This window comes from Corylus avellana, chromosome ca7, assembly GCF_901000735.1.
Source record: "Corylus avellana chromosome ca7, CavTom2PMs-1.0".
In the NCBI taxonomy this organism is placed as follows: Eukaryota; Viridiplantae; Streptophyta; class Magnoliopsida; order Fagales; family Betulaceae; genus Corylus; species Corylus avellana.
The window spans coordinates 16,334,770-16,362,248 of NC_081547.1; the positions used below are offsets into that span (position 1 = coordinate 16,334,770).

Here is a 27,479-nt window from a genome sequence, read left to right on the forward strand (position 1 = left end):
AAAGAAATAGAAAAAATACATAAAGGTGTGTTACAACATCACTTTCCTTAAGAAATTATTTGTGCCCATCAGATATGGTATGCGAAAGGGTAACAACAAATATTTCTCCACAATAAAATGAAACCCATAAAACTTTAATTACAGTCCAGTAAATCCAATCACTGGATCTACCTAAAAAGCATCATACGGTTTAAATTAAATCACTTGATCGAACGATCTTGACCGTCCAAAAATGAATGGTCATGATCATATCGCTCCGATGCCAAGTGCCAAGTGCGCCATCAAGGCGCCACTAGCGCCCTACAACCCACGCCACACGCATGTGCGTCCGGTGCTTCGCACCGTACTAGAGTATACACTAGTGTGTATACACCCAAGCATTTCTAATAGTTTAAAGTTTGTTGGGCCTTATAAATGTCAACTTTACTTTCTTTCTTTTTAATGTAGGTCTCTCTTCATTCAATGCTCTTTAAAACTTTCTATTTTAAAATATTCTGAAGACACAAAATAATTATAAATATTAATTTTAAAAATATTTCAACAAGTCTAAACCCGAGTGAACAAAGCTTTGATAACAATTGTTCAAACCCCCAAAGCAAGTAAACAACAATAAATATGCATAAATTAAAATAAAAAAAATAAAAATAATCAAAGAACATCACAATCCTTACACAAGTATTTTTGTAATAAAGAGGAAACCCAATAAACACATCAAAGGAAAAAATTACTTTATGGGGCAGCCAAAGCCAGGATATTACTATAATAAAGATCAAGATTACAAACACAATGAAATTTACAACCCGATGTAAATCCTTAAACTCTTGGTGGATGAAGGTAGTGCATGGATGTGGCAAGATCAACAACAACACTTTGAGAAAGGGCAACTCTCAGTTTAGTACATCCTCTCTTGGAAACAAAGAAGGAAGAGCTCTAAAAAGTAACAAGAAACCCTTCAGATTTAGTGCAGATTGCAAGAAGTCGTCATGACGGCGTGAAGAAATGGTCTTTAAGTTATCATCATGATGGCAGTTACGCATCTCCGCGAAGAAATGTTAGAGTTTCATCGCTAACTCTCTGATGGTTGTTAGGACCAAGTAATTTCGTCATGACGTGATTATGGTGTCATGATCACGAAACCAACCTGAGAGTTTTAAGGTCTTCACTTATCTTCTTCGTCATCATGATAAGAGTTTATGATGGCTACTTGATGAAACTTCACAAAGAATTCCAAAGCCCTTTTTAACTTATTTCGTCATGATGAGTTCATTATGGCTTCCTAACAAAACCTCACACAGAGTTTTGGAGCCTTCCTTGACTTACTTCATCATGACGAGTTCATCACGACTTCTCGAAGAAACCAACCCAAAAGATGAGCAATTTTTCAGACTTGGGTCGTTATGATGGATTCCTGACGTTTTCATGATGAAAGCATACAGACTACAGAGACTTCAACCCACATCCACGTGTGATTCGTCATGATGACTACTTGACAGCTTACTGACAGTCACCCAAAATCCTCAAAAATTCACAATTTTCACACTAAACCCTTGTGATATGAAAAGAATATTATGGCTAGTTTTAACAAATGGGATCAATTTTTATAAAGTAACATAGATCACTCTCTTTGCTAAATCGCATTTTTGGGAGGACGGGTGGACGAAGTTGGAGAAGCCACGACGACCAATGCCATAACGATTGAAAATGCCAGCTTGTATTGGGATCAAGTAATTTCTCCAATGTGAGGGCTTTGAGAGCTTTTAGAGGAGAGGGGATTCCATTTTGGGCAAAAGGGTTTTCCTAGATTATACACAAGCACATACAGGAATCTCTAAACCCATGGCTCCTGAGACTCTTCTTTTTGTCTTAGGAGTTCCAAAACTAACCTACCTGTGAGCTGATGGATTGTTAAACAAGTTTGAGACGACCAAAGATTGTTGGTTTGACATGTTTGAAGTGTATTTCAAAGGCAAAGATGGGTTTTGGAGGAAACTCAGTTCACAAATTGGAGAAAGAGGTTCCAGTTTAGACAGGCCTCTTGGGGAGGAGGAGGCTGTAAACCACGGCTCATGCAAATTTGGAGTGGGTGAGTGCAGATATGATAAGAGTGAGAGGTTCTGAACATTAGTTGTACAAATTTGGTATGGATGAACGCAGATATGAAGGAAGAAATGGGGATTGTGAGCATGGCTTGCAGATCTGCAGGAAAATGGTGGTGAGAGGCCTGTGATTCAGCCATCGAGCCATATGTTTAGAGAAACAAGAAACATTGATTATGCAAATTTTCATATTACGTACCTACCCTTCCTCATAATTCATAAATTTCACTTTTCTTCAACCGTAGGCTCTTTAAAAAGTTTCTTTTAATAAAATAAAAAATCCAAAACGCCTGGTAGAATTCATAAATGGAGCGTATATCTTGTTATGAATCTCAAAATTTCTCAACGATGAAGGAAACCCACATGTTCCTCTCGAACAAAAGATATCAAGAAGAAAGAGCATCTTCGATTACTACAAACAATCCTTTCATTCAACAAATATGAAAAAACTTGGATTCAAATGTTACAAAGGATAGAAATAGGGAAATGTTTGTGAACATATATAATACAACATATAAACTAGAACAGCTTGGAAACTTCCTGCCTATTGAAAAAACATTTAAGAAATCACCCAAATAGAAAAGCTTCTGTTTAGGGTACTTCCAACCCCATATTACGTATTGAATAATATATTTGACCCGTCGCAGAGCTTTGACCAAGGTAAATCGTAAAGCAAGCATTACCTTCTTTGAATGAAACTAGCAGAAACATGAATAGGCCAAGTGATTCTTCTTGGAAACGTAATGAGTGATGAAATCTGAGGCAGAAGCAGAGGATTCTGGAATATTGGCTGGAACAAGTATTTGAGTCCTACCAGCAGCGATTCTCTTACCAGCCACATTGGAATAGAAAAGGCCAGAGATGGCTGGTACAAAAACATCACTCTGAGAACATATATAGAAATCGATAACCTTTTCATATTCAGAACCTTCAGAATCCAAAAACTTCGCCTTTTTATCTGCAGGTATTATGCTTTCCTGCAATAATTTCCAGAGGTGAAGAAGTTGAAATTTAGGACTATGATGATATCAATAATACTGGTGCCTCTTGGAAGAAGGATGGGCATTCATATATTATAAACAATGATTTGGTTCAACCAGTTACCGAAAATTGAAGTGAACAAACAAGCACAAGGAATCAAGGCAGAATAAAGAGATACCTCACCTTTGTATAAGTTTTAGGGAAGTGATCCTTTAGAGCATCAAGGCTGCTTTCCCACCTTGATTCAGTCAAATAGACTGGGGTATCCTTGTCAAATCCGATCTTCCTCAGAAAAACAGCAATCTCTTGTGCATTATAACAACTTCTTGTTCCAGCTTCACCATTTTCAAGGCAACCCTTCTTCTCCAACATATCAACCCTCAAGTCTACGGCTATAAATTGGCCATCTGACTTTCGGCTTAAAGTTCTTAAACGCTCAACCATTGAGTCAACAACTTCCTGAATCTTAGGTTGCAACTGCAAAGTTCCAAACACTGCCAAACATGCAACTGAATCATAACCGTTTTTTGCTGATTTTCTCATGTTCACTGAAGGGAAATAAGTAGCCAGCCGTATGTTGCCCTTATGCTTATAAATTGGTTTGACGTGTTCCACAATGTAGTCTTCCGTTACCCGATTAGGGACTTTCACAACAGCAAGATTTCGCGTTGATATCTCAGCTGGCTGCTCTTTCACCACTCTCACCACCCCATCCAAGCTTTTTACAAATTTCTCAACATCATAAATATCTTCAAAGCTCCTGGAAAAGAAAAAAAAAAAAAAAAACTAGTAAGTTACTCTCCAAATCCTATTTTTAAAACACTTAAAAAAAAGGATGGCATTACTACAAAATCATCAGCCTAACTAACTATTAGTTATTAGTAATCAGAATTCATTAAAAGTGCAAAGGCGCCAACCCAAGTACACAAAGAATATACAAGAGATACATTTAAACAAAAAAGAATAAAAAAAATTAAAAATAAATTTAAAAAATTAAAAAAAAAAAACTCCTGAAAGCTAGAAATATTAAAGACGGAATCAACAATCTCTTTATGAGATACGAAACATCCCCTTGAGATGGATTAATGGGAATTCATTGTTTTGAGACTCGGGCCTAAGCACTTTATTAGGAACTTACTAAAATAAATATACTCAATAGAATTGGATTCTAAGAGAATAACAATAATCAAGAGATTAAATCAGGAATTCAAGAAATAAAGAGTTAGTGAAAATAAAGTGACAGTAATTTATTGCAACTTTATTTCACATAAGAAGTCAGGGAGCTCTTGTATAATTCAATAAATCCTAGAGTGCAATTACAATTTATAGTAAGTTATAATTAATGGTAACTCTGGACAAGTCATGAGATGACAAATGTCTTAAGCCCATTGAAACTAGGTTTTATTTTTCACTAGCATCCCTCGTCAAGCTATAAGTACCCCAATAGGGGTTGGCCCAAACATGAGTAAAAAATCCAAGGCGGTGTGTGCAGCTACGTGGAGAGAAAGAAGAAACTTTGTCTCCAAGTTTTCTCCCAAGTGCTACACGGCTACCTTTGAGAGTTCTTGTGTAGAAAGCCCACACTCTTGGCCTTTAATAGTCATTGAGAAGATCAAAGGGGTTTCAAGAGTACAGAAACCTGGTTTTGGATTTACACAAGCAAAGGTATGCTATTGCTTGTCTCGCTTTAAGCTTGTGTTTAGTTCTGCAAATTTGTGATGCGTGCACTACATGGAGTCCGTTCTTGGTTTTCTTCCACTGCATTTCATGTGCATGGGATGCATATTGGCTTCCAACAACCCCTGCTTCTTTTGAAAACTCGTAAGACTTACCTTCAACATGGGGTGGTGAAGCCAGGGTTGTTTGAGAGAGAGGAAGCTTCCACACACAGAAGGATGATGACTATTTTACAGAAATAATAAGAATAAGTCGGCAAGTATTTTTCCCTAGGTCCCAATTAATAGGTCAGGTAACTATCACAAAGAAATTGCTGGGGAGAAAATGAGGAACCTAACTTGTCACTACCTAAGAACATGCATACCACGCTTGCACCATAACCATAAAAAAAAAAAGTGGTCATTATTGGAGTTCCATTATAATTATTATTATTATTATTATTATTATTATTATTTATTAATGCATTTCATTAAAAAGGGCATAGCTCTAGTACACATGAAGTATACAAAATCAAAAAAGTTCAAAATTGGACCTCCATTATAATTACTTATATAGCTCAATTCTACCTAGTACACACTCAATGTCAGACTTGACACATACCAATACGATGCCTTCATAGTTCATATGATCCAGTGTCACATGGCTAAAATAGTAAATTGGGCAGACCTAACACAAAAGTTCATCCATATGAGAGCAGAGGCTGACCCAAGCTTGGACAAGTTCTCAGTACCAAACATGAGTTTGGCTGAGTCTGGCCTTAACATCACCCAGCCTGAGGTAAAACAAACCTGATGTACAAGTTTTACACACTTAGTGTTTGGGAGGGGAACAGATGTTAAAACAACAAACTCAACTAAATGCGGCATTAGTGATTAAGTGAATTCAAATTGGCAAGACTCTTCTTTCATGGTGGGTGCTTGTCTTCAACTACCCACAAAACTCTCTCGTGGGTGGGTGCGTTTGCTATAGCGGGAAGTTTTTGTTTCTAACCATCTTATCATACCACCACTCACTTTAGCATTACTGTTACCTGCAACAAACCATTTTATAGATAACAACACAAACCGAATAATATGAAAACCCATAAAGAAATATAACATGAAACATAAAGGCATAAAATTGAATTACCAATCTATCACCACAAACAAAAATGGGTTGTAAAAGGGCTCAATCATTAACATGAAAATCTTAGTTTTGCTTATTTATACCATATATCCAATGTCCCAACGTCTTCCCTTTCCCTGTCCCCAAAATGGAAAGATACTAAAAGGAACAAAATAAGAAGATTCTTTCCAGGATTGAACTACTGGGGGAGATGAGTATTTTATATCTTTTCATGTGGAGTGATATAGCTCAGTGCCATGAAAGCTTTTCTCAAACTCTACCATATTTTTTTTTAAGCAGCTCATTAATATTGTTGTTTAGAAAAAACACACTAAAACAAGAACTCTGACAACAATAGAACAATGAAAGAAATACTCCATCTTCATATAACTAGAAGAATTAATAGGAAAACTGGTTCTTTAATGGTAGTGGACAGCACTAACCTCTCGTCACCTGGTTTGCTTCCTCTAATGTCAGGAAGGACAAGAGTCGCTCCAAGATATCTTGCCACTACAACTGCATCAACAATCTGAGGAAGGCAAATACCAGGGAACAGATAAGTAAAATTATGAAGGAAAAAATATTTTTTTTATAACTACTCCGGTGTAGATAACTGATTAAAAATAACAAGTCAATGACAAAAGAGATTATTAATAAAACTGCTTGGGAAACATACTCCATGTTATAATAGAAGGTAAACCCTAATAGTTTGGAAACATACTTCTGAATGCAAATGCAGATGAAACAACTGAGATTTTTTCTCAAAAGATCATAACATTGATCAACATGTTAATAGCATCAAAAAGGATATCTTAAGGAATAGGTTACTAAACAGCCTTTTACAATGTGAATTCTTGAAGTAACAAGTACCTTTATTTTATTTTTTTTTATAAGTAATCAAAATATCATTAAAAGCGTAAGGCGTCCCTAGGTACACAGGAAGTATACAAGAGAAGCCACCAAGCTAGTAGGGGCAAAAAGAACAAGAAAATAATTATAACTAATCACCAAAGGAGAAACAAAAACAATTGTCCAAAGATACAAAATGTTGAAAATAAAGATTTAATATCCTCTCTAAAGTCCTTTCATAGCCCTCAAAACTTCTTTCATTCATTTCCTTCCAGAGATACCACAAAAGGCACGAAGCCACCATCTTCTACAGAGCAACACTCCAAGTGTTACCAGTAGTCAATCAACAAGCATACAAATCGACTATTCGTCTAGGCGTGACCCAAGGCAACTCAAATCAACTGAGAAAACATTCCAAATGGCACAAGCAACCTCACAATGAAGCAAAAGATGGTCCACGGTCTCCCCATTCTTTTTTCATAAACAACACGAATCAACCACAATTATGTGCCACTTTCGGACCTTGTCCATAGTAAGGATCTTTCCTCGGGCCACCAACCATCCAAAATTTTCTCACTTGGCTTTCACATCCTTCACCTCAACATTATAATCATCATCTTTGTTCTCATCTTTTATAGCTACAATTTTGGTCTCAAACTCCTCAACGTTGACATCAAGGAGTTTGCGTTGATGAGAAATAGAAGAAAAGTTGGCTCCAAAAGCAATTGGAGCATTGGGTATGAACTTGGACAAAAACTCGCTGATTTTTAAACCTTCATTGTTGCCAGAATTCTAAGTTATTGTGAATCCAAAGCAGAGAGCAGCCAATGATGGAAAAGTCGGCTGTACATCACAACTTTTACTATTTGTCTCATGAGGCACAATAGGAGTAAAAGATGTATGGGAAAAAAAAAATTACTGAGCTCTTTAAGATGCAAATAAATTTCAACTTGTAGTATTCAACTTGAGCTTTAAGTAGAGCTACTCATTCAAGTGCATTGTATCATTCGAGATATCAACTTCCAGATCTGGGATTTGTTTGCAAGTGACATTAGCCCTCTGAACTAGAATGGCGAAAAGATGGGTTATCTTTCACTTTGATAACAATATGATGTTTGTTGTAGGCATATGGTTTATTTAGTGGATAATAGCTAGGAACAATACATAGGCTTTTGCGGTTTTGATAAGGAAAGGGAAAGAGGGTTGATTTAGGGTTGCAATGAGGAAGAAAAAAAAAAGGAATTTTGTAGCTATTCAGGGGCTGCATGAACAGTGATGTGTATGGTAATGGTGTGGCCGAGAAAAATTAAGAAATAAGGGAAGAACCCTCTACGCACCCGTCTCAAAACTCAAATCACTCAAGCATTCCACTAATCAAACATCTGAATTTGTTGAAAACAACTGAATTCTTTTGATTACATCTAAATTTTGTGAGTACAATGAAGCGTATTTATATAAACTTTTACATAACCTACTAGGGCCAGGAATACTAATTTGACTGGTAAATTACCGATCTAATAAAATCCAATAAAAGGCTAACTTGGACTCAAAGAAAATAAATGCAAGATACATAATAACTCCTAACCATCACTTAATGAAGCAATAACCCAGATTAACAATTTTTCTCAACTGTGGAATCTTAAGTATTTGACCTTCAAAACCATATAAGACTTGATGCAATATGATGTTGCACTTGAGTTGCAAAATAAATCATGGAATCCATGAAGTTGCAAACTTGGATTGAGAATCTGACTTGTTGGAGAATCATAATATGGGAGAATAAGAAGAGAAAGAAGTTTAAGTTTAATTTTTTTTAATAAGTAATCAACAAATTGTATTAAAAGCGTGAGAAGTTTAAGTTTAATTAAACAAATCAGAAGACAAATATCATAAAGAAATGATGGGCACTTCTTGACGCCAAGAAGTTTAGATGTTATGAATTGAAGGTCAAGATGTAAAGCCTGTTTCTATGTACACAACCAACTAGTTCATCAGCTCAGACTGATTTTAGTTACTGAGCTCACCATGAAAAACTAAAGAATGGGTCTTTTGAGTTGTCTTCCTGAATTTGTGCCAGCACACAAGATAACCTCATTAAGACTCTAAATTTCTCATATGTACTTCACAAACACAAAGGAAATGGCAGTAGCATAATTACTGACATCTATATAGTTATTTATAACTACCACTACAAATAAATTTTTGCACTTATAAAGTATGATATATGAAAATACACTATGTTTTTCCATTGATTTTTTAGTTAAATAAAAGACAACGTCTGGACAAACAACATTATTAAAAATAAATTTTTTGGCTGTCAGACAAAAACACTCAACTAAGTGATACATCCAACGTTACAATGCAAGAACTCAGTCTATTAATCAGAAATGTTAATTGCGCTACCTGTGAGACATGGTACTCAGGGCCATTAGTTAATGAGAAAGTGACAAAACCGTCCGTGGGCTCTACATCGTCTGCAAAACAAAGCAGCGGATGAAAATTTTCGTTAATGTCCCTCCCATATAAATATGAAAGTATTGGTCGCTTTCTAAGTAGTAAATCAAACGTTACCCAGAACCGGCTTATCCCAACACGGTTTTAGTTGTTGGTCGTCCTCCTTCCAAAGCCCCCCATTCCTTTTCGAAAGAGAAACAAGACCCTGCTCCCCAAGTTCACCACCATCTAAATTAACATTGCTTGCGCCGCCTGGAAGTTTTTCCTTTAAGAGAAAATCGGTCACTCATTGTGAGAAAACAAACAAAATTCAATTAAATTTTACGTGAATTCATCTAGAGCTTGCAGCTCTTGGCGACGGCAAAAATGCAGATCGATAAAATTCAAAAGGAAGGAAAAATAAATTATTGCTCTTGTTGCTAAATAAATTTAAGAAAACGAAAAATCTTGAACTTATATGAAAATTTTGATCAGATTATACAGGTACAAATCTGAAAAGTTCAATTTTCTTTTATTTGCATTCTCTTCTCTATTTTTCCCACCAAACAAACAGAGATGGAGCAAATAATTCTGTCAAAATTCACATACAACACATATCCCACGAAAAAAAAAAATGCAACAGGAATATATGGTTTGAAGTGAAATGTGAAACAGATCAGATGTAGAGAAAGTAACAGTATACAATGAAATAGGATTGGATCAGAGAGAGAGAGAGAGAGAGAGAGAGGTTACTTCGGCAGAATCAAAATGGTCACGCTTGATCATGTTCCCGAGCATCACGAACATGGTGAGCGTGAGTATCCCGGCCACCACTTGCCTCAAGTCCACCCCCATTGTCTCTCTCTCTCTCTCCCTCCCTCTCCCTCCCTCTCACCTGATTTAGGTTAACAAGGATTTGGTATAGGAGAGCGAGTGACTGTTTCTGTGGTTCTGGAAGCTGAAATGGAAAGCTTAACACCCAAAGGGCTTTGAGTTCCCTATTTACACCACCGACACTCTCTCCCGTGAAAATGATGGAGCGCCCTCCCTAAAAAATTCCTGTTTTCTTTCTTTTTACCGTCTATTTTTTCTAATGGAGGGACCGACCTCTCTCTTCTTTCAAGTTTCAACTAACTAATTTCTTGCTTTTCAAAAAAAAAAAAACGTTGAGTTTGTGGGTGGGCGACCACTACAATGGATTGGACCCCGAGGGTCTTCGGGTGAGGTGCAACAAACCCCCGAGACTGTTAGAGGTGGCCATAGATTCAACGTCTAAGTTTTTTTTTTTAGTTTGAAAGAAAATTAAAAAACATAATATTAGGAGTTTTGTTTTGTTTAGAAAACGTTCTCTATCTTTTGGGATAGTTATTCCTTTAAGTGTTTAGCAGAATTCATCTTTGTAATGGAATAACTATTATTAGGGATAGGCTTTTATCAAATAAAAGAAAAAAATAGTTATTCTATATGACTAAACTGACTAGTCATTCTATCCAACGACCTATTTTGTAAATCAATTGAATCCTTAATATAATGACACAAATTTTCTACAAATTGATTTATAGAAAATTGCTTATAAATTAGCCTTTAAAAATATCGTATAAGAAGTACATATTTTTTTAATAGTATATTCTTCTTACATTTTTTTTAATGGATTAAATACCTTATATACACCTATGTGGTTTAATTTTTATTTTTTTTATTTTTTACCCTCTGGATTTTTACTTTTTATCACATGAGGTACCTCTGAATTGTCTAAAGACGAAAATTGTACCTTCGTCAAAATTTCGTCCAAAATTTGACGAAATGTCACGTCAGTACCAATCACGGTTTAACACGTGTCTATATAATTAATTAAAAAATAATAATTTTTTAAAAATTAAAAAATTATATTTAATTAAATTAAAAAAAAATAAAAAATAAAAACTTTTGGAGGTAGCTACGCCATTTGGGGTGGCTGACCACCCACTTTGGCGATGGGGTTGGTCCAGCCACCCTCAGATTGACGGGTCTGGGGTGGTTCCTCATGGGCCTTGGGGGTGGGCCAAAAAAAAAAAAAAAAAAAAAAAAATTGCCGAAAAGCCCTTGGCAGTGGCCTAACCACTCCCATAGACCATGGGGTAGCGGCCCATGGGGGGCCACGCCACTCCCAATCTGGCCAGATGGGGGTGGCCAGGCCACCTCCCAAATGGCCACCCCAAATTTTTTTTTTCTTTAATTTAATAAAATATAATTTTTTAATTTTTTAAATAATCATATGGACACGTGTCAAAACTTGTGATTGATACTGATGTGGCGCTCTGTCAAATTTTGGACGGAAATATCATCTCCTTAGAAAAACTAGAAATACTTAATGTGACAAAAAATAAACACTAAGAGGTAAAAAACAAAGATAGTTAAACTACAAGAGGAATAAGGTATTGAATCCTTTTTTAATAGTTTAAAAGACACTTGTCATTTTTAGATGCTAATTTTATTTTATTTTTTGACATTTTAGGTGCTAATTTTTGTAGAAAATTTATGCCCTCATTGCAATCAATTAAGTATGAAGTAAGGGTAGTTATTTAATTACCATATTTACACATGATGGAGTCTTGAAATGGAGATGATAATATTTGATATGGTGCAAATGACGCATGGCATAAAGTAATGATACCCCCGGGCCCCACCAAGGAAGTAGGATAACTTGTATGTGGAACAAGCAGAGTAGACTAGTATTACTCCTTTTTGTGCAAACAAATTGCTGAAATCAAGGGAGTTGGGAGAAAGAGGCTAAGTCTGATGGCGTCGTGGCGACCACCACGGACATTGGGTTGAACTCTACCTTTCTTGGAATATAATTAATATAATTAATATATTTATATATATTATGACTCCAAAATTTCAGTAACTTATTCTGATAACATAGAAATTAGGAGAAATTTTATAAAATTTCTCACGTGTTTTGAAAGTGATTTTAAAGTTAAAAAACTCTTAATTAAGATGTAAGGGTTGAATTTTTAATTTCTTTCGATTACAAATTTCTATTAAAAACTTTTGTTAATTTTTGTCAAAATTTGTAAAATAATCATATTTTTTTATTAGAAAAATAAAATAAAAAATTATGAAGATTTAGAATTTTATTTTATTTTTTATATAAAAAAATGTATTATTTTTGCAATTTTTTTATTTTTTTATTAAAAAAAAAACAAAACATAAGTTTTTTGGGAATTTCAACAAAAATTAACCGAAAATCTAAACGAAATTGAGTAATTGAAAGAAATTAAAAATTCGATACCTTTAATTTGGAGTTTTAAACTTTAGAAGTAGTGTCAAAACGAGTGAAAGTTGATAAGAATTTTCTAAACTTTTTCCTAAAAATTAATATATATTAGTAATAATAACATAATAATATTGGATTACCATGTGCTTGGTTAAGGATTAGCTAGATTCGGATCCAAAGCAGTCAAGCCGGTGACTGCGCCTTGATTCTTCCATATACTACTATTTAATTGATTCAGATGGTATGCCATGTGAGACCTCTTGTTTTATCCACACTTTTATATATATATATATATATTACTTTTCTAATGCTTGTCATTTTTTTAATCCTGAGATAATGTTTGCGAAAAAAGCGGGGATGACTCATTTTTAGGAGTTTCAAGAGAGAGCCTACGTAACGGCATCCAATTGTAGGAGTATCCTCTAAAGTGAAGGACGGAGTTTCCGTGCAATAGAAAAGTAGGAGTAGATTTTATTTGTTCAAACAGATGTTTCTGACTGTTTAAATGCTGTTCTATTTGCATTATATTAATCATTAATGGACCAAATTGTCGATCTTTTTTTTTTTTTTTTTTAATTGTGACTGATTTCATTAAAATCAACCGAGCTTACTCGTGATACACGGCTTCGCGAAAACAATCTGGAATAGACTCATTCCACAACATATCCTCACCTATGACTAAAGCCATACGTGCAAGCCTATGAGCAGCTATATTTGCTGAACGTTTAACATGACTAAACTGCCATTGTTGTCCGTTTGAGAGAATATCTTTGACATCATCAATTAAATGCCCATATTTCCACCAACAAGGACCTTCTTTTTGCAGATCTTGAATCACCTGTAATGCATCACCCTCCACTACTACCTTTTGCATCCCCAACTGATTAATTAGTGCTGCAGATTGCCATGCTCCCATTGCTTCTGCTACGGCAGGGTCTGAAATATGAGGTCTGGTCATGCACTGAGCAACCAATAAAACACCCTCCTGATCACGAACTACTATACCCACTCCCATCCGTCTCCCTTTCTTATCTAATGATGCGTCCCAATTGAGCTTTAACCATCCACACGGAGGTTTCTCCCATCTCATTTCCAGTATTTCCTCAGTTTGCGACATACTCCGTGTTGGCCTACTTTCTGCTACCTTAAACATTTCCAACTGATCATGAGCAATTCTATTGACTGTCGAAGGGGAAGCAAACTCATCTTCAAAGACATATCTGTTCCTCCTAAACCATACCTGTCTTGCCACAAAATAAAACTGCTGCATATCTTCTTCTTCCAACCGGCTCATGAGCTTCTCTACAATATTGATAAAATCATCTTCATCACTTGTACTCTTCTGGATTCTCATCATATTTTCCAACCAGACATCTTTTGCAGCCGGACAACTCCATAGAACATGACCCACTGTTTCCGGAACAATACCACACACTGGGCACAACGGATCTGAAGCTATACATCGCTTGTGTAAATTTTCCTTCGTAGGCAATATATTCGTACATGCTTTCCAAAGAAAAAGAGCCACTGCTCTTGGAATTCGTATCTTCCATATAGCCTTCCATAGATCTCCCATACTGGTGTTAGAAGAACAGCACCCCTCTTCCCTGTCACGTCTCTGTTTTGACCAATGATATGCACTCCTTATTGTGTACTCCCCATTCTTACTGCCCACCCACCTAAGTTGGTCTGGTTGATAGTTCGGACAAATAACCATTTCCCCAATTTTCCTAGCTTCCTCCTCAGAGAACATCTCCTCAATTAGGCTCGTATTCCACCCATTAGTATTACTATCTATAAGATCACACACTCTTGCTCCTTCATTTAGTACCCTGACTGGAGATTGAATTGCATAAGTTGAAGGAGAATCCAACCATCTATCCTCCCAAATATTTATTGAGCACCCATCCCCAACTCTCCACACCAACCCTTCCTTTAGCAATTTTTTAGCATTCCAAATACTTCTCCATGCATAAGAAGGAGACCTACCAAGAGGAGTTTCCAAAAAATTACCAGTGGGATAATATTTTTCTTTATAAATTTTTGCCACTAAGGACTCCTTATTTTTAAGCAACCTCCACCCTTGTTTCGCCAATAATGCCATATTAAAATGTTCAATGTCCCTAAACCCCAACCCACCTTTCTCCCTTGTTCTACCCATTTTCTCCCAACTCATCCAGGCCATTTTTGAATCATTCTCCTTATTTCCCCACCAAAACCTTGACATCATAGAGCTAATATCATTGCACAAAGTCTTAGGTAATTGGAATACACTCATAGTATATGTTGGAATTGCTTGAACTCCTTCAAAAGAATCTCCTTCCCAGCTTGGGAAAGAAATTTTTCTTTCCACCCATACATACGATCCCATATTCTTCCTTTTATCCCCTCAAAAGCCTTCATCTTAGACCGACCAATTATAGCTGGCAACCCTAAATACTTCTCATATCTCCTTGTAGAACTAACCCCTCCAATTGACAGAATATGTTCCTTTGCCTCCTCTCTTGTATTCCGACTGAAGAATATAGCTGTCTTGTTTCTATTGATCTTCTGGCCCGACGCTTGCTTATAATCCTCCAACACAGCCTGTACATGTAGCCACTCAAGAGTGTTTGCCTTACAAAAGAGGAGGCTATCATCAGCAAAAAAGAGATGATTTAGCCTCGTTCCTCCTCTAGTAATAGGTAAACCTGAAAATCTTCCATCTCTTTCCGCTTTGTTAAGGAGAGTAGTTAACCCTTCACCACACAATAAAAAGAAAAAGGGAGACAAAGGGTCCCCTTGTGGGGACAATATTGCCATAGGGCTAACCATTAATTAGCACAGAATACGTCACAGTCCTAATACAAGTCATACACAAAGAAATCCATTTCTCTGCAAAGCCAAGCTTTCTCATTACCGCCTCCAAAAAATCCCACTCAACTCTATCATAAGCCTTACTCATGTCGAGTTTGAGAGCCATATACCCCGTCTTCCCTTTCATCCTCACATCCATAGTATGTAGAGCCTCAAACGCTACGAGGATGTTGTCCGTAATTAATCTTCCCGGGACAAATGCACTCTGATTAGGAGAAATTATTGAAGGCAAAACCTTCTTCAACCTATTTGCTAGAACCTTAGCAATTAACTTGTAGAACACATTACATAGGCTTATAGGACGATATTCAGAAATACATTTAGGATTATTGATTTTTGGAATCAAAGCTATATATGTGTTATTGATTCCACTATCAAATATTCCTTCATTCAGAAAAGATAAAACAGCACTACTAACCTCTTCTCTAACAAGAGACCACGATTCTTGATAAAAGCAAGCTGCGAAGCCATCGGGACCCGGAGATTTCATCGGTTGCATTTGGGACAAAGCCAAATCAACCTCTGCTGCCTCAAACCACCGAACCAGCCTCCCATTCATGCAATCTGTCACTTCGGCTCCATGGACTCCAGGACCTCCGCAACTCCATTTGTCCCACCTGATGTGAAGAGTCCTTCGTAAAAATTGACAAAGGCTTTAGCAATCTCTTCCGGCTTTTTCCACTCCCTCCCCTCTTCATCTTGGATCTTTTGTATTTGATTTATCTTCCTTCTATGGCTTGCCCACGCATGGAAAAAAGACGTATGTCGATCTCCCTCCTTAAACCAATGTTGCTTGGCCCTTTGTTTCCATTTGTGGTCTTCTTGCTCCATAATGTAATCAATCTCCTCCTTGAGTCTTGTGATTTCTTCCCTATCCGCTAGAACCTCATCACGTTGCAGCTCTTCCAACCTCTTTGTTTTCTTTTTTAGTTCCTCATCAGTATTTCCAAACTTACACCTACTCCACCTTGACAAATCTCCCTGGCACCGCCCAAGTTTAGAATATACATTGATTACCGGATTTTCTACTAACCCAATCCCTTCCCAAGCATCATGAATAATGGTACTACACTCTTCGTCTAACATCCACTTGGCCTCAAATTTAAATCCCTGCTTACTTCTTACTTTTTCCTCCCCAAATTCTGTACAATCAATTAATAATGGTTTATGATCAGATGTACAACCAGCTAACACATGAACAACCACCTCCTTAAACATACTTCTCCACTCCTTATTAGCCACAGCACGATCTAATCGTTCTTTTGTGAATGTACCATCACTCCGTCCATTCGTCCAGGTATATTTGGATCCTATACAACCCATATCACTCAAATGGCATTCTTCTAAAATTGATCGAAACTCCTCCATTTGCCCATCCCTTCGTAAAGCAGACCCCACTTTCTCACCTTGATTTATTATTTCATTAAAGTCCCCCACACACAACCAAGGTTGCGGAGAGAAAGATTGAAGATGATTTAACAAGGCCCATGATTCTTTTCGCTTCGCACTCTCCGGATGTCCGTAAAACCCAGTGAATTTCCACTACACTCCCCCATCCTTATCCTTCACAACCGCATTTATATGCCGCCTTGTGTAATTTTGAATTTCCACATTCATCTCCATTTTCCACATTAAAGCTAATCCCCCACTTCGCCCCACCGGTTCTACAATGAACAGGCCAACAAAACCAAGCTTAACTCGCATAAATTCCATTTGTTTTTTCCTAGTTATTGTTTCCATCAGAAACAACACCCCGGGTTTCTTCTCCTTAACCATTTGGCCAAGGTCACGAACTGTCCGACGGTTCCCAAGCCCTCGGCAATTCCAACTTAACAGCCTTCGCCATTTCATTGATGCCTGAGCAGAAAACGAGATCCATATTTTCCTCCTTCATTTTCTTCACTGGTTGTTCCGGTTCTCCTATCTCACTCTGTTTTTTCCTCTTACTACCCACCCCATCAAACTCTCCTCCAGCATCATTCTGTAATGGGGAAAAAACACGAGCTCTCCTCTTCCAAGACTTCATATTAGAATGACCCCCTCGACTCTGCACCTCAGCTTTTCCTTTTCCCTTCTTTCCCCCCTTCTCGCAGTCCACCCAGCCAAAGTACTTTTGTTTTCAGATTCTGAGACACTCCCCTTCGGTTCTACCACGTATTCCATACGTGTAAATGCTCTATCCATAGGGATGATATCATCCAGCTGTAAATTATTCTCCAGCACCAAATTTTCAACCATTTTGTCACCCATCATGACTCCCCCACTCCACACAGATTCTATTATTGGACTCTTCCCGAAGTGCTTGCCAAGTGTCCCTTTTTCCACATCATCTTCATCATGTAACTGCATGCTTGTATTTTTTGAACGTGTCTTCCCTCTTATTTTTTTCTTTGTACTTACATGAATATCTTCTTTATAAAATTTTCCCATTTCCTCCTCATTATGCACCTATTTTCCGCCCCCACTAACACCCATCTCCGAATCTGCACTGCCTCCTTCGTCATAGAATTTTGTTTGGGAATTGGGATTTCCCCCATCTCCGGATCTGCTCTTCGCCGGACTAACTCCACCGCTTGGACTCCCCTTTGCTTCTTCCTGGCCTGAAAAAGAGTCATTCCCACCGTTCCCCTGTCTCGTAAAGCCCTGACTCGAATTCCCCTGTCGTTTTGGAAGATTGGCCCTCAACCATGTATCCCATTGCTTCTCTCCATTCCCCTTGAGTGTCCGCCGGTGCATTGCTTCAGGACAACCTTTCTTCCCATGAATCACACGACCACAATGGAAACAAAACATTGGGAGTTTTTCATATTTTAAAAACACCCAGTAAGATTTTCCACCCACCGATAAATCACGTCCTCGCTCCAAAGGATTAGATAGATCAATCGTGACCCTAATACGAAGGCACCGACCCCACCCAGCACCATCTCCTGCTACATCGACGTCCTCCAGATCCCCCAACGACGCACCAATTTTTGAACCAATACCACTTGTCATACATAACAAAGGCATGTCATGAATCTGTATCCAGAAAGGGGACTTCATAAAAACCATTTGAGATGGTGGACATTGCCCATCGAACTCATTCAAAACCAACATCTGTCGATCAAATGACCATGGCCTTCCTGCCATCACCCTGCTTTTATCTTCCTCTTCCTCAAACTCGAAAAGCCATAGATTATCCTGTAACTCTTTGAAAACCATCGTTCCCGCCATTCGCCAAACTCTAGACATCACCGATTAGAAGGCTTCTCGATTAACTGGTTTTTCCGCCCAAAGTTTCCCTACCAAACATCGAAAACCAACTTCCCTTACTCTAGCAATCTCCCCTTCTGTAACTATTATCCCTTTCTGTTCCCCTCCCATCAATGAAATCTTACTACACAATCTCTCCATATCAATCGCCATAGTCTCTACTGCCGTTACCTCCTACCTTCCTCGATCACCGTGCAAGAAGAAGTTAAAAACCCTCACCTGTACGTATTCTCAGAGAGAAAACCCAGAGAGAGTCCTTTCCTATTTAGCTTTTTTTAAAAACCATGTTCACCAAATTGTCGATCTTAAAAGTTAAATGTTGCTTACAAATCTAAATGTGGCATGTTGAACCATTTTAAAACAAACCTTTTTGAGCTCTACAAGTCTACAAGAAAAAAAAGCTCCTCCCTGTTTTCTCCCTCAAGAAAACTCCCCTCCGCATGCCATGGGAGGAGGGAAGCAAATTCATGCCACCCTCCTCCTCCTCCTCCTCACCCTCCCATCCTTCTCCCCTCCTCCTCCCCTTCCTACCCCCCTCTTTTTCCACCTCTTTGGAGGCCCCCGGCTTGCTAGAGTTCTCTCTAGCTTCCCCTGCCTCAGAAGAGGCAAATACTACTGAGGCCCTATCTGCCTCTTCTGAGGCCCTATTCCATGGATCTAAACCATTTTCACAATCAACACCGGCCTTCCTCCTCTATTGTGTTCTCTGTTGGTTCTGTCAAGGATTCCATATCAAATTTTTCAAAAATTAGATCTGCCTCCCGCCACTAGTCCCAGCTTATCACGTGCCACTTCACTATGCTCCCCGTCGCCATCGGCCTCCATAGACTCTTGTCGCTCCTCCATTGGACATCCACGCGCCGGAGTGTGGCTTGCACGCACAAACGAGTGGATCTCACACGCCGACGTGTGGAGTGTCTCTTTCTGTGCGTGACGGCCTTATGCTTTCCCCCCGTTGAATACCGTTGCTACTGCTGGTCTCCTGTGGCGGTTTCTTGTCTCCGATTTACCATCGCCGGCGTGTGGTCTTCATGCGCCGGCGAGTGGCCTGCATGCACCAGCCATCTTTTGTCTCCTCCACCACGGACGTCTTTGTTTTGTGGGTTTAGTTATTGTTTTGTCACTGTTTTTTAATTTCCTTGTAATCTTGTTGGTTTTTCCTATGTATCTCTCCTTGTGTTTCTTTGTTTTTGTTGTAGCTTTAGGGCATTAAATGCCCTTACCACCAATTATGGTGCTCTCTCAATCTGATTGCAAAATGTTTTGCGGTGTTCTTTGAACTCTATGCTGGTATCTCATTCTGTTGGCTTTGATTCGACCGTTATTAGTGTCTTCTCCGTTGTTGTGGCTATAATACCCCGAAAATTAATTAACTGATAATTAACTTCATGATTCGTCTCCCAGCCTTATCCCGCAAGGAACAAAACTCATGGATCTCTACTCCTCAAAAAGAGGACACTAAGTAGCGAAAACATTAAGATTCTATCAACATTAATCATTACAACCAAAACATCTACCAAGAATCATCACAGTAGCTCAAATCATACTATACATATCATCGTTACAATGGCTCCATGCTATACCTTAATATACAAGAATGCATCAAACTCTTAAGTCACCCAAAAATACTAGTTACCATGAGCACTTGCCTAATCTCACAATAAGTTCTCAAGCATCACCCAGATCAAGTCCTCTACAATAACTGTATGCTTTGTGGTATCCATCTTCTGCTAAACTATCTATAACAGCACAAATATACGTATGGGGGAAAAGAGGAAAAGAATACAAGGGTAAGTCCAATGACTTAGTGAGTATAAATGCACATGACGTACATGTCATTAAATTATAAACTCAGTTGTTTATAAAGCATATACAACATTATGAGGTGAAAATTTATCATTGATGTAATATAGATATAATATATGTTGTAATATAAGAATCATATCATAGTTCAAACCGTATGGTTTACCTAAGATATTACATATTTCTAGTAGGGTAGACGCTGTCCCGAGGGACCTGTAATACAATATCGGTGCCCCGGATATTGTACACTACCATCTATCACTAGCAGCCGGACCGAGTCCGACCTCGGGCCCACACTACTAATGATGTCTGTCTTGTAGTGACCAACCAATCAAACATGGCTACGCCGATCATGACTAACCATTGGATCCAAGGCCCATATAAACACACACATTTGACCAATAAAGCTAACCTGTATAGTAAGCCCATGGCCGTTATCCTGCACGTATCGGTGTACACATGTCATACAATGCAATTAATCTTATTTGTCTTTTATATGTATGCTTTTACAAGTCTCATCATTTGATTATCTTGTTAATCAATATTCATTTTCACAAAATAGAGTTCACAGTAATCCAAAATGAATTTCAAGAGAGTTGTAAATATGCATGTTTAATATATATAAAATAGTCTTGCAATGCGGGAAAAGTAACCACAAGTATTCATGTGAGTTTGTACTCATTTGTGTCGTAAGGCTCGTCTATAAAATCTTTTTGAGGCTCCATAACCTTGAAATCTAAGAAGAGACATATTATTAGTTCTAAACTCAACCTAAAGCAAACCTTAGACCTAAATATATCCAAAACACACTTTCTGCCTAACCATCAAACATTCGATCAAAGAGGCGTGAACGTTCGGCCACGACATCGAACATTCAGGCAGAGGTACTGTAACGCCCCCAAAACTGGCCTTGACCAACCTGGCAGGATTACTGGCAATTACCAATTTTATCCAACTAGTGGCTAAATGGTTCCCCACCATCAGACTTAGTGCATAGGAATGTGAAATAAATATTAGAAGTCTATTAATCATTAAAGGGACAAGTATAATTCTCAATTTAAAAACATTGAGCATCTAATACTAAAATAAAGCAAACCTGATAACAACATGAAGATCTTAAGGCAAGGTCTGACGTAGCAACCATACCACTCTTGGATTCTAGAAACAGGCTCCCGATAAGAATAATAACCGCGTAAGTATAACGACTTAGTAAGTAAACCCCACAATAGAGTATAACATGAGTACATTATTATTAAACATAAATAAATGTGTAGTTTTGGTAAAGGTTTGAAAAGAGGTGTTGTGTCCGTTAATACACCGTAAAGTATTGTTTGGTTAATAAAAGAGTGGTGTACTCCCGGCGGCAATCACATAAGTATTTTAATGTAGCAAAACTAATGCTTATAGGTTGTAACTATCATATATGGTCTACTCAAGATATTACCCCTTCTTAGCAGAGTTGGCGCTGTCTTGAGGGGCCTGTAATACAATGTCGGTGCCCCTGACCATTGTACGCTACCGTCCATAACACTAGCAGCCCGACCGAGCCCGACCTCGAGTGGCTCACGCTACTAGGGACCTAATCCTGTAGTGACCAACCATTAGGCATGGCTGCACCGGTCATGAAACCATTGGATCCAAGGCCCATACAGCACACACATTTGACCATAGAATCAAGTCTATATAGTAAACCCATGGCCATTATACCGCACGTACCGGTGTATCATGTCATACAATGCATCGTATCAACCAGTTATTAAGCAGTTACCAAGTTATACAAAAATATAGACATGCTCATATTATACGCGTACTCGGTCAGCTAACATATCACACATTTTAAAGGAAAATGTTTACTTACCTTGTATGCTGGCTCGAGTCCTCCGACATCACAAATCCTTGCTAGAATGAAACACAACTCATCATTATAAGCAGTATTAGAAAACTCTACGAGATTCCATCTAACGAAAAGGGTTGTTAAGCCTTTGGACCATATTTTTGGGGCTAAGGAGGCGTGTGACTTGCTCTCTGGGCAAGCGTTCGGCTAGGGAGCTAGGGTTTGGCCAAAAGCCCTCAAAATGGGTTTTAGGCTTCTATCTAAGGCTATGAGTTGGTATTTCTCTTCTTAGGCTTTAAATAGACACATGTATCGTAAGAAAACACATTATCATGCAACACAAAGAATCAAAGAGGTGTTTAAACCCTTTCAAAAACATTTCTTCCTCCTTTTTAAGAAATAGGTATTCAACCTTAACAAGGCATCTTTAGAATTTGAAATACTTAAGAAAACAATAAGAATAACATGAAAGTTATGGAAATGGGCAAAGGGTTACCTTAGAAGATGGAAACTCCTCCAAATCTCCTCCTTCTCAAAATCACTCCTTATACTAGGTTTTAGGGTTTCTTGGGTGTAGGAAAGGCTAAAGGTTGAATGAGGGCTTTATATAGGGGTTTGGGGTGTGCCTTGGTCTGGAAAAGTAGATAATGGGTTAAAAATGCTTTTCAAAGTTAAGGATTTAGTTACACATGACTATGAAAATAAATACCGAAAACAAATTGCTAAACATTAAACCTTAAATAAAAAAGAAATAAATTAAAGGTATAAATACATGGAGAGAGAAGTTCAGGAGCCTTGCGGTAGTTCTTTCCTCTCTTCTCTGCTCTCCCGCGGCAAAGCTCTTGCGGTGCACCCCCTTTTCTTTTCTGCATGTTCCTTATATATATCGGGAATCAATTGCATTAGTCTCTGGTTTTTCCAGCAAAAGAAAGGGTTTCTTCTTTTTATGTGGGCCCACGTTACACATATTCAGCTTGCATATTGAGAGAGTCCCAACTCGTGGGTCCCACCTTGCCATGCACCAATATCCTTTCTCTTGCTTTGTCTTCTTGTGTCATTTCTTCTTATGCTTTTTCCCTTTCTTCTTACAAATTGGTATCTGTCACTCATGGCCCACGTGTATGGCTTCACAAATTCATGAGAAAGTCTCTTTGGGCTTTCTTTTCTTTATGGTCTTAGTCCCTTCTCTTCTTTGCCGTGGCCCATACCTTAGTTTCTCCTTTTAAGTTTTAACCCACCAACGGATGCCTTATTCTTTCTCAATATGCATAGCCACAGTGTGCATTCCTTTTATAATTTTTTATTTCTTTTCCTTAATTCGCATTTTTTCCTTAGCAACCTGCAAAACACTAAAATCACAAAACTGACCCAAAACATTGGATTATAATAAAGCTAAAGGATTAACAAATTCAAATACATGAGCCCAAATATGCAATATTTGGCACTCATCACCTGCCCCACCCCACCCAGCCCCGCTGATAAGCACTTAAAAGGAAAAAAAAAAAAAAAAAACCCTAGATCCTCCTAATTCTAAATTTCTAATCTAGCTGTTGGAGCTCTCACTCACTCTTGTCACTTCTCTCTCGCCGCTCCTCTTCAGTCTTCTCTTCTCTTCTCATTCTCACTCTTGCTGCTCCTCTTCAGTCCTAGAGCACTGACCTTGCCGTCGCTCCCAAGTTTCTCTCTCATCTCTCCCTCTCTCTTTCTCTGGGAAGTGAACTAATGCTCTCTCTCTCCCTCTCTCTCTCTCTTTCTCTCTCTCACAAACTCACAGTGACCTTCGTGACGGAATCAAGCTGCGTCTCTCACCCCTTGACCTCAGGTAAAGAAATATATATTTTTTTTCTGATTATATTTTTGGTCTGATTATGTTGGGTTGGGTCTGATTATAAGTCTACAATTTAAAAGAAATCTATAAATTCATGTTTTTGGTCTGATTATGATTGAGTGTTCCCTCCACACACCCGTTTTTGGTTTGATTTTTGGTTTGTGAGAGTCTGACTGTCTGAGACTGTGACTGTGAGTAGGTAAAAGAAAATGTAAATGTCAATTAATTATTGGTTCCCTATTTTATAAGTTGTTGATTTTTTTTCCACTTATTGTAGACTCATGGATGGTCATGCAACTAGTGGTATTGGTTCTAGTTCTGCTTCATCTACTCCTTGTCTTTGTGATAGTACTATGCCCCCCATTGATAATGCTAATGTTTGATGTGTTGGTGTTGGCACTCAAAACCCTAGTTCAACTCTCCCACCAAAACCTAAAAAATCTGAGCAAACATCAATGGTTTGGGAACATTTTACCGAGGTAGAGGGGAGTGATCCTAAGGATCCTAAATCATAATGCAAGTATGTAAAAAATTGTTTAGTTGTCACACTAGAAGGCTAGGTACTTCATCCATGCTTATGCATTTGAGAAATACTTGCAAAAAATATCCCGGTAGGCTTGATAAAGATGATTGGTCACAATCAAAGTTAAGTTTTGAGGTTAGGAGGGAAGAACAAATGGCAGTGGGTGAAAGGATCTATTGGTAATTTGGTGATTATGAAATACAATGCTACGAAAATAAGGGAAGCAATTGCTAAGATGATAACTAAGGATGAGTTGCCATTTTGGTTTTGTGGAAGGTGAAGAGTTTCAGGATTTCATGAAGACAGTTGAGCCCTAGGTTTCTAATTCCTTCTAGTTATAGTGTGATGAAGGATTGTGTTAAGCTCTTCATGTCTGAGAAGGAAAAGTTGAGGGTAATGTTCATGACAATTGGTGCTCAGGTTTTTCTTACCACTGATACGTGGACTTTGGTGCAAAACCTTAATTACATGGTAATCATCTCTCGTTTTATTGATAGTGATTGGAATTTACACAAAAGAATTTTAAACTTTTGTTTAATTCCTAATCACAAAGGTAATACCATTGGGGAGAAGATTTTGTCGTGTATGCTTGAGTGGGGTGTTCATAACATTTTCACTATCACAGTTGACAGTGCTATTTCCAATGATGCCGCTTTGGAATACGTGAAGAGGAAAACTTGTAATAAGGAGGGCGCCATATTAGAGAGCTAGTTCATGCATATGAGGTGTTGTGCATACATACTAAATCTTATTATGAATAAGGGTTTGAAAGAGGTTGATGACTCCATTATGAGGGTTAGAAGTGCGGTGAAGTATGTGAAGTCTTCACCTGCAAGATTTGAGAAGTTTAAGGTTTGTATTGAAAGAGAACAACTTGTTTTCAAGGGTTTATTGTGTCTTGATGTTCCACCTAGATGGAACTCTACATTTTTGATGTTCGAAGGTGTTGAAAAATGTCGAACTACTTTCCAACTTATGGAAGAGTTTGATAAAAAATTTAAGCCTACGTTGACTCAGGAAAAGAATGAGAAAAATGGTTTGGGACCTCCTACTTTTGTTGATTGGAATTGTATTAGGATTTTTCTCAAGTTTCTCAAACTTTTTTATGATGCCATAATGCAACTTTCGGGGTCTTTGTATTGTACATCTAATATGTACTTTCAAGAATTGGTGGCATTCCAATGCATACAATAGTATATTGATAATGGTGATTATGTATTGAGTGTTATGGTGGAGAAGATGATGACGAAGTACAATAAATATTGGGGGGATCTTGATAACAATGATAAGGTTAACGTGATAATGTTTGTTGCAGTTATACTTGATCTACGAACCAAATTGGGGTCAATAGAATATTGGTTCAAAGATGTTCTTGGTGCCAATAAATGTAATGATATGATGAAAAATTGAGGTGCATTCTTAACAAATTATATGATCACTACAGCTTCGGAGAGAGTTCATCTCAAGTTCAACATGGTAGTGAATTGCCTCAAGGTTCCTCAATGAAAATAGAAGAAAATGAGAATGCTAACATTTACTTCATGAATAGGTTTCATAAGTACCTAACTTCTAAAAGTTATATTGAAAGCAAATTGGAGATATATCGATATTTTGATGGAGGATGTTGAAAAAGCGAATACGAATTTCGATATTTTAATTTGGTGGAAGGTGAACTCAACCAAATTCCCAATAGTGGCCAAAATAGCACAAGATGTGTTGGCCATTCCCATTACAACAGTTGCTTCAGAGTCGGCTTCTAACACTATATGACGTCTGTTGGATCCTTTTCGAAGTTCACTGGCCCCAAGAACGGTTGAAGCATTGATATGTTTACAAAACTGGTTAAGATCAAAACCCCTAAGTTCTAACTTAGATATGGTTGATGATGCAGAAAGTTATAAGCTCGATTCAAGTCAGCTTTTTGATCATTTTAATTTATTTATTAATATATTTTGCTATTTACAAATTTCATTTATCGGTTTCAATTGATATTGTAATGTTTTTTTGTTTCATTCTTTGTAGAAGTAACTTTGAAGCATTTTACTTGAGGATGATTAGTGACTTTAAGTTGCATTCTGCTTGGTAGCTGCTGGATTTTGTTTTTGCTGCTTTGATGTAACTGTGGCTACTGGATTTTGTTGCTTTGATGTAACTATGGATGTTAAACATATATTGATGTAACTTAAGTTTTAGTTTTTTTTTTTAGTTTTTTGGTAGTTGTTTAGTGCCCAGTTAAATTTATTTTGTAGTTATTGGATTTTTGCATTTTGATCATTTTAGTTTTTGGTTTTTGGAATTTTTCGTTTTCATCATTTTAGTTTTGCATATTTGATTAAAATTTTTTTTTTTTTTTTTTTTTTAAAAAAAAGCCAACCATATTCTTATGAAAATTGTAAATAATACAAAACAAGGAAAAAATATCATTATAATTTATAAATAAGCCCATACAGGTTTAGCCTTTTAGGTCTAACCCAAAAAATTGAAAAAAAAATTACAAAAATGCCATGCCTATAACACCCAACCCACCTCGCCCAACTCGCAGTATCTGCCCCGTTCAACCCGCCCTACAAACCCGAACCCAGGCGGATAGGGTTCATTGTGTCCGAGTAGCAGGTAGGATTTTCCAAACCCGCAAGGTGCGAGTTGGGTAGGGGAAAAGGCCAAAATTCGATCCGCCCCTACCCATGCCCACCCTTATAGAATAGAATCTCACGATTCTAGAATAGCAGCGGCTTACCAGCGGTTGAAAGTGATTATGGGTCACCGTTTAGGCAACTGACTGATCAGGGTTTGTCTCTCGAATGAATGGTTTCTACTCCTGTATTTTTCCCTAGCTATTGTTGCTTACTACTCGTGTCGATTAGCCATAACCACTTTCAGCAGGAATCGCTACAATTGACGCTCTTTAATTCGGTAATCCAAAGGATGAAGGGGCAATGATAGCAGGTGGGTCATACGCTAGATCGAGATTGTAATCAACCGCA

The 27,479-nt window shown here is 37.8% G+C and overlaps 2 protein-coding genes across 2 annotated transcripts; both read right to left on the reverse strand.

Moving 5' to 3' along the window:
• Positions 1-2,505: 2,505 nt before the first annotated feature.
• Positions 2,506-10,182, reverse strand: LOC132188242 (protein MANNAN SYNTHESIS-RELATED 1-like). The gene is made up of 6 exons (XM_059602659.1): positions 9,894-10,182; positions 9,279-9,426; positions 9,111-9,181; positions 6,302-6,387; positions 3,261-3,837; positions 2,506-3,073 (listed from the first exon to the last, which is right to left on the reverse strand). The coding sequence occupies exons 1-6, from the start codon at positions 9,993-9,995 to the stop codon at positions 2,795-2,797; spliced, it is 1,263 nt and encodes a 420-aa protein (XP_059458642.1). The 5' UTR covers positions 9,996-10,182; the 3' UTR covers positions 2,506-2,794.
• Positions 10,183-15,822: 5,640 nt separating this feature from the next.
• LOC132187927 (uncharacterized) lies at positions 15,823-16,623 on the reverse strand. Its single transcript, XM_059602348.1, has one exon. It carries the CDS (start codon positions 16,621-16,623, stop codon positions 15,823-15,825), a length of 801 nt encoding a protein of 266 aa, XP_059458331.1.
• Positions 16,624-27,479: the final 10,856 nt, after the last annotated feature.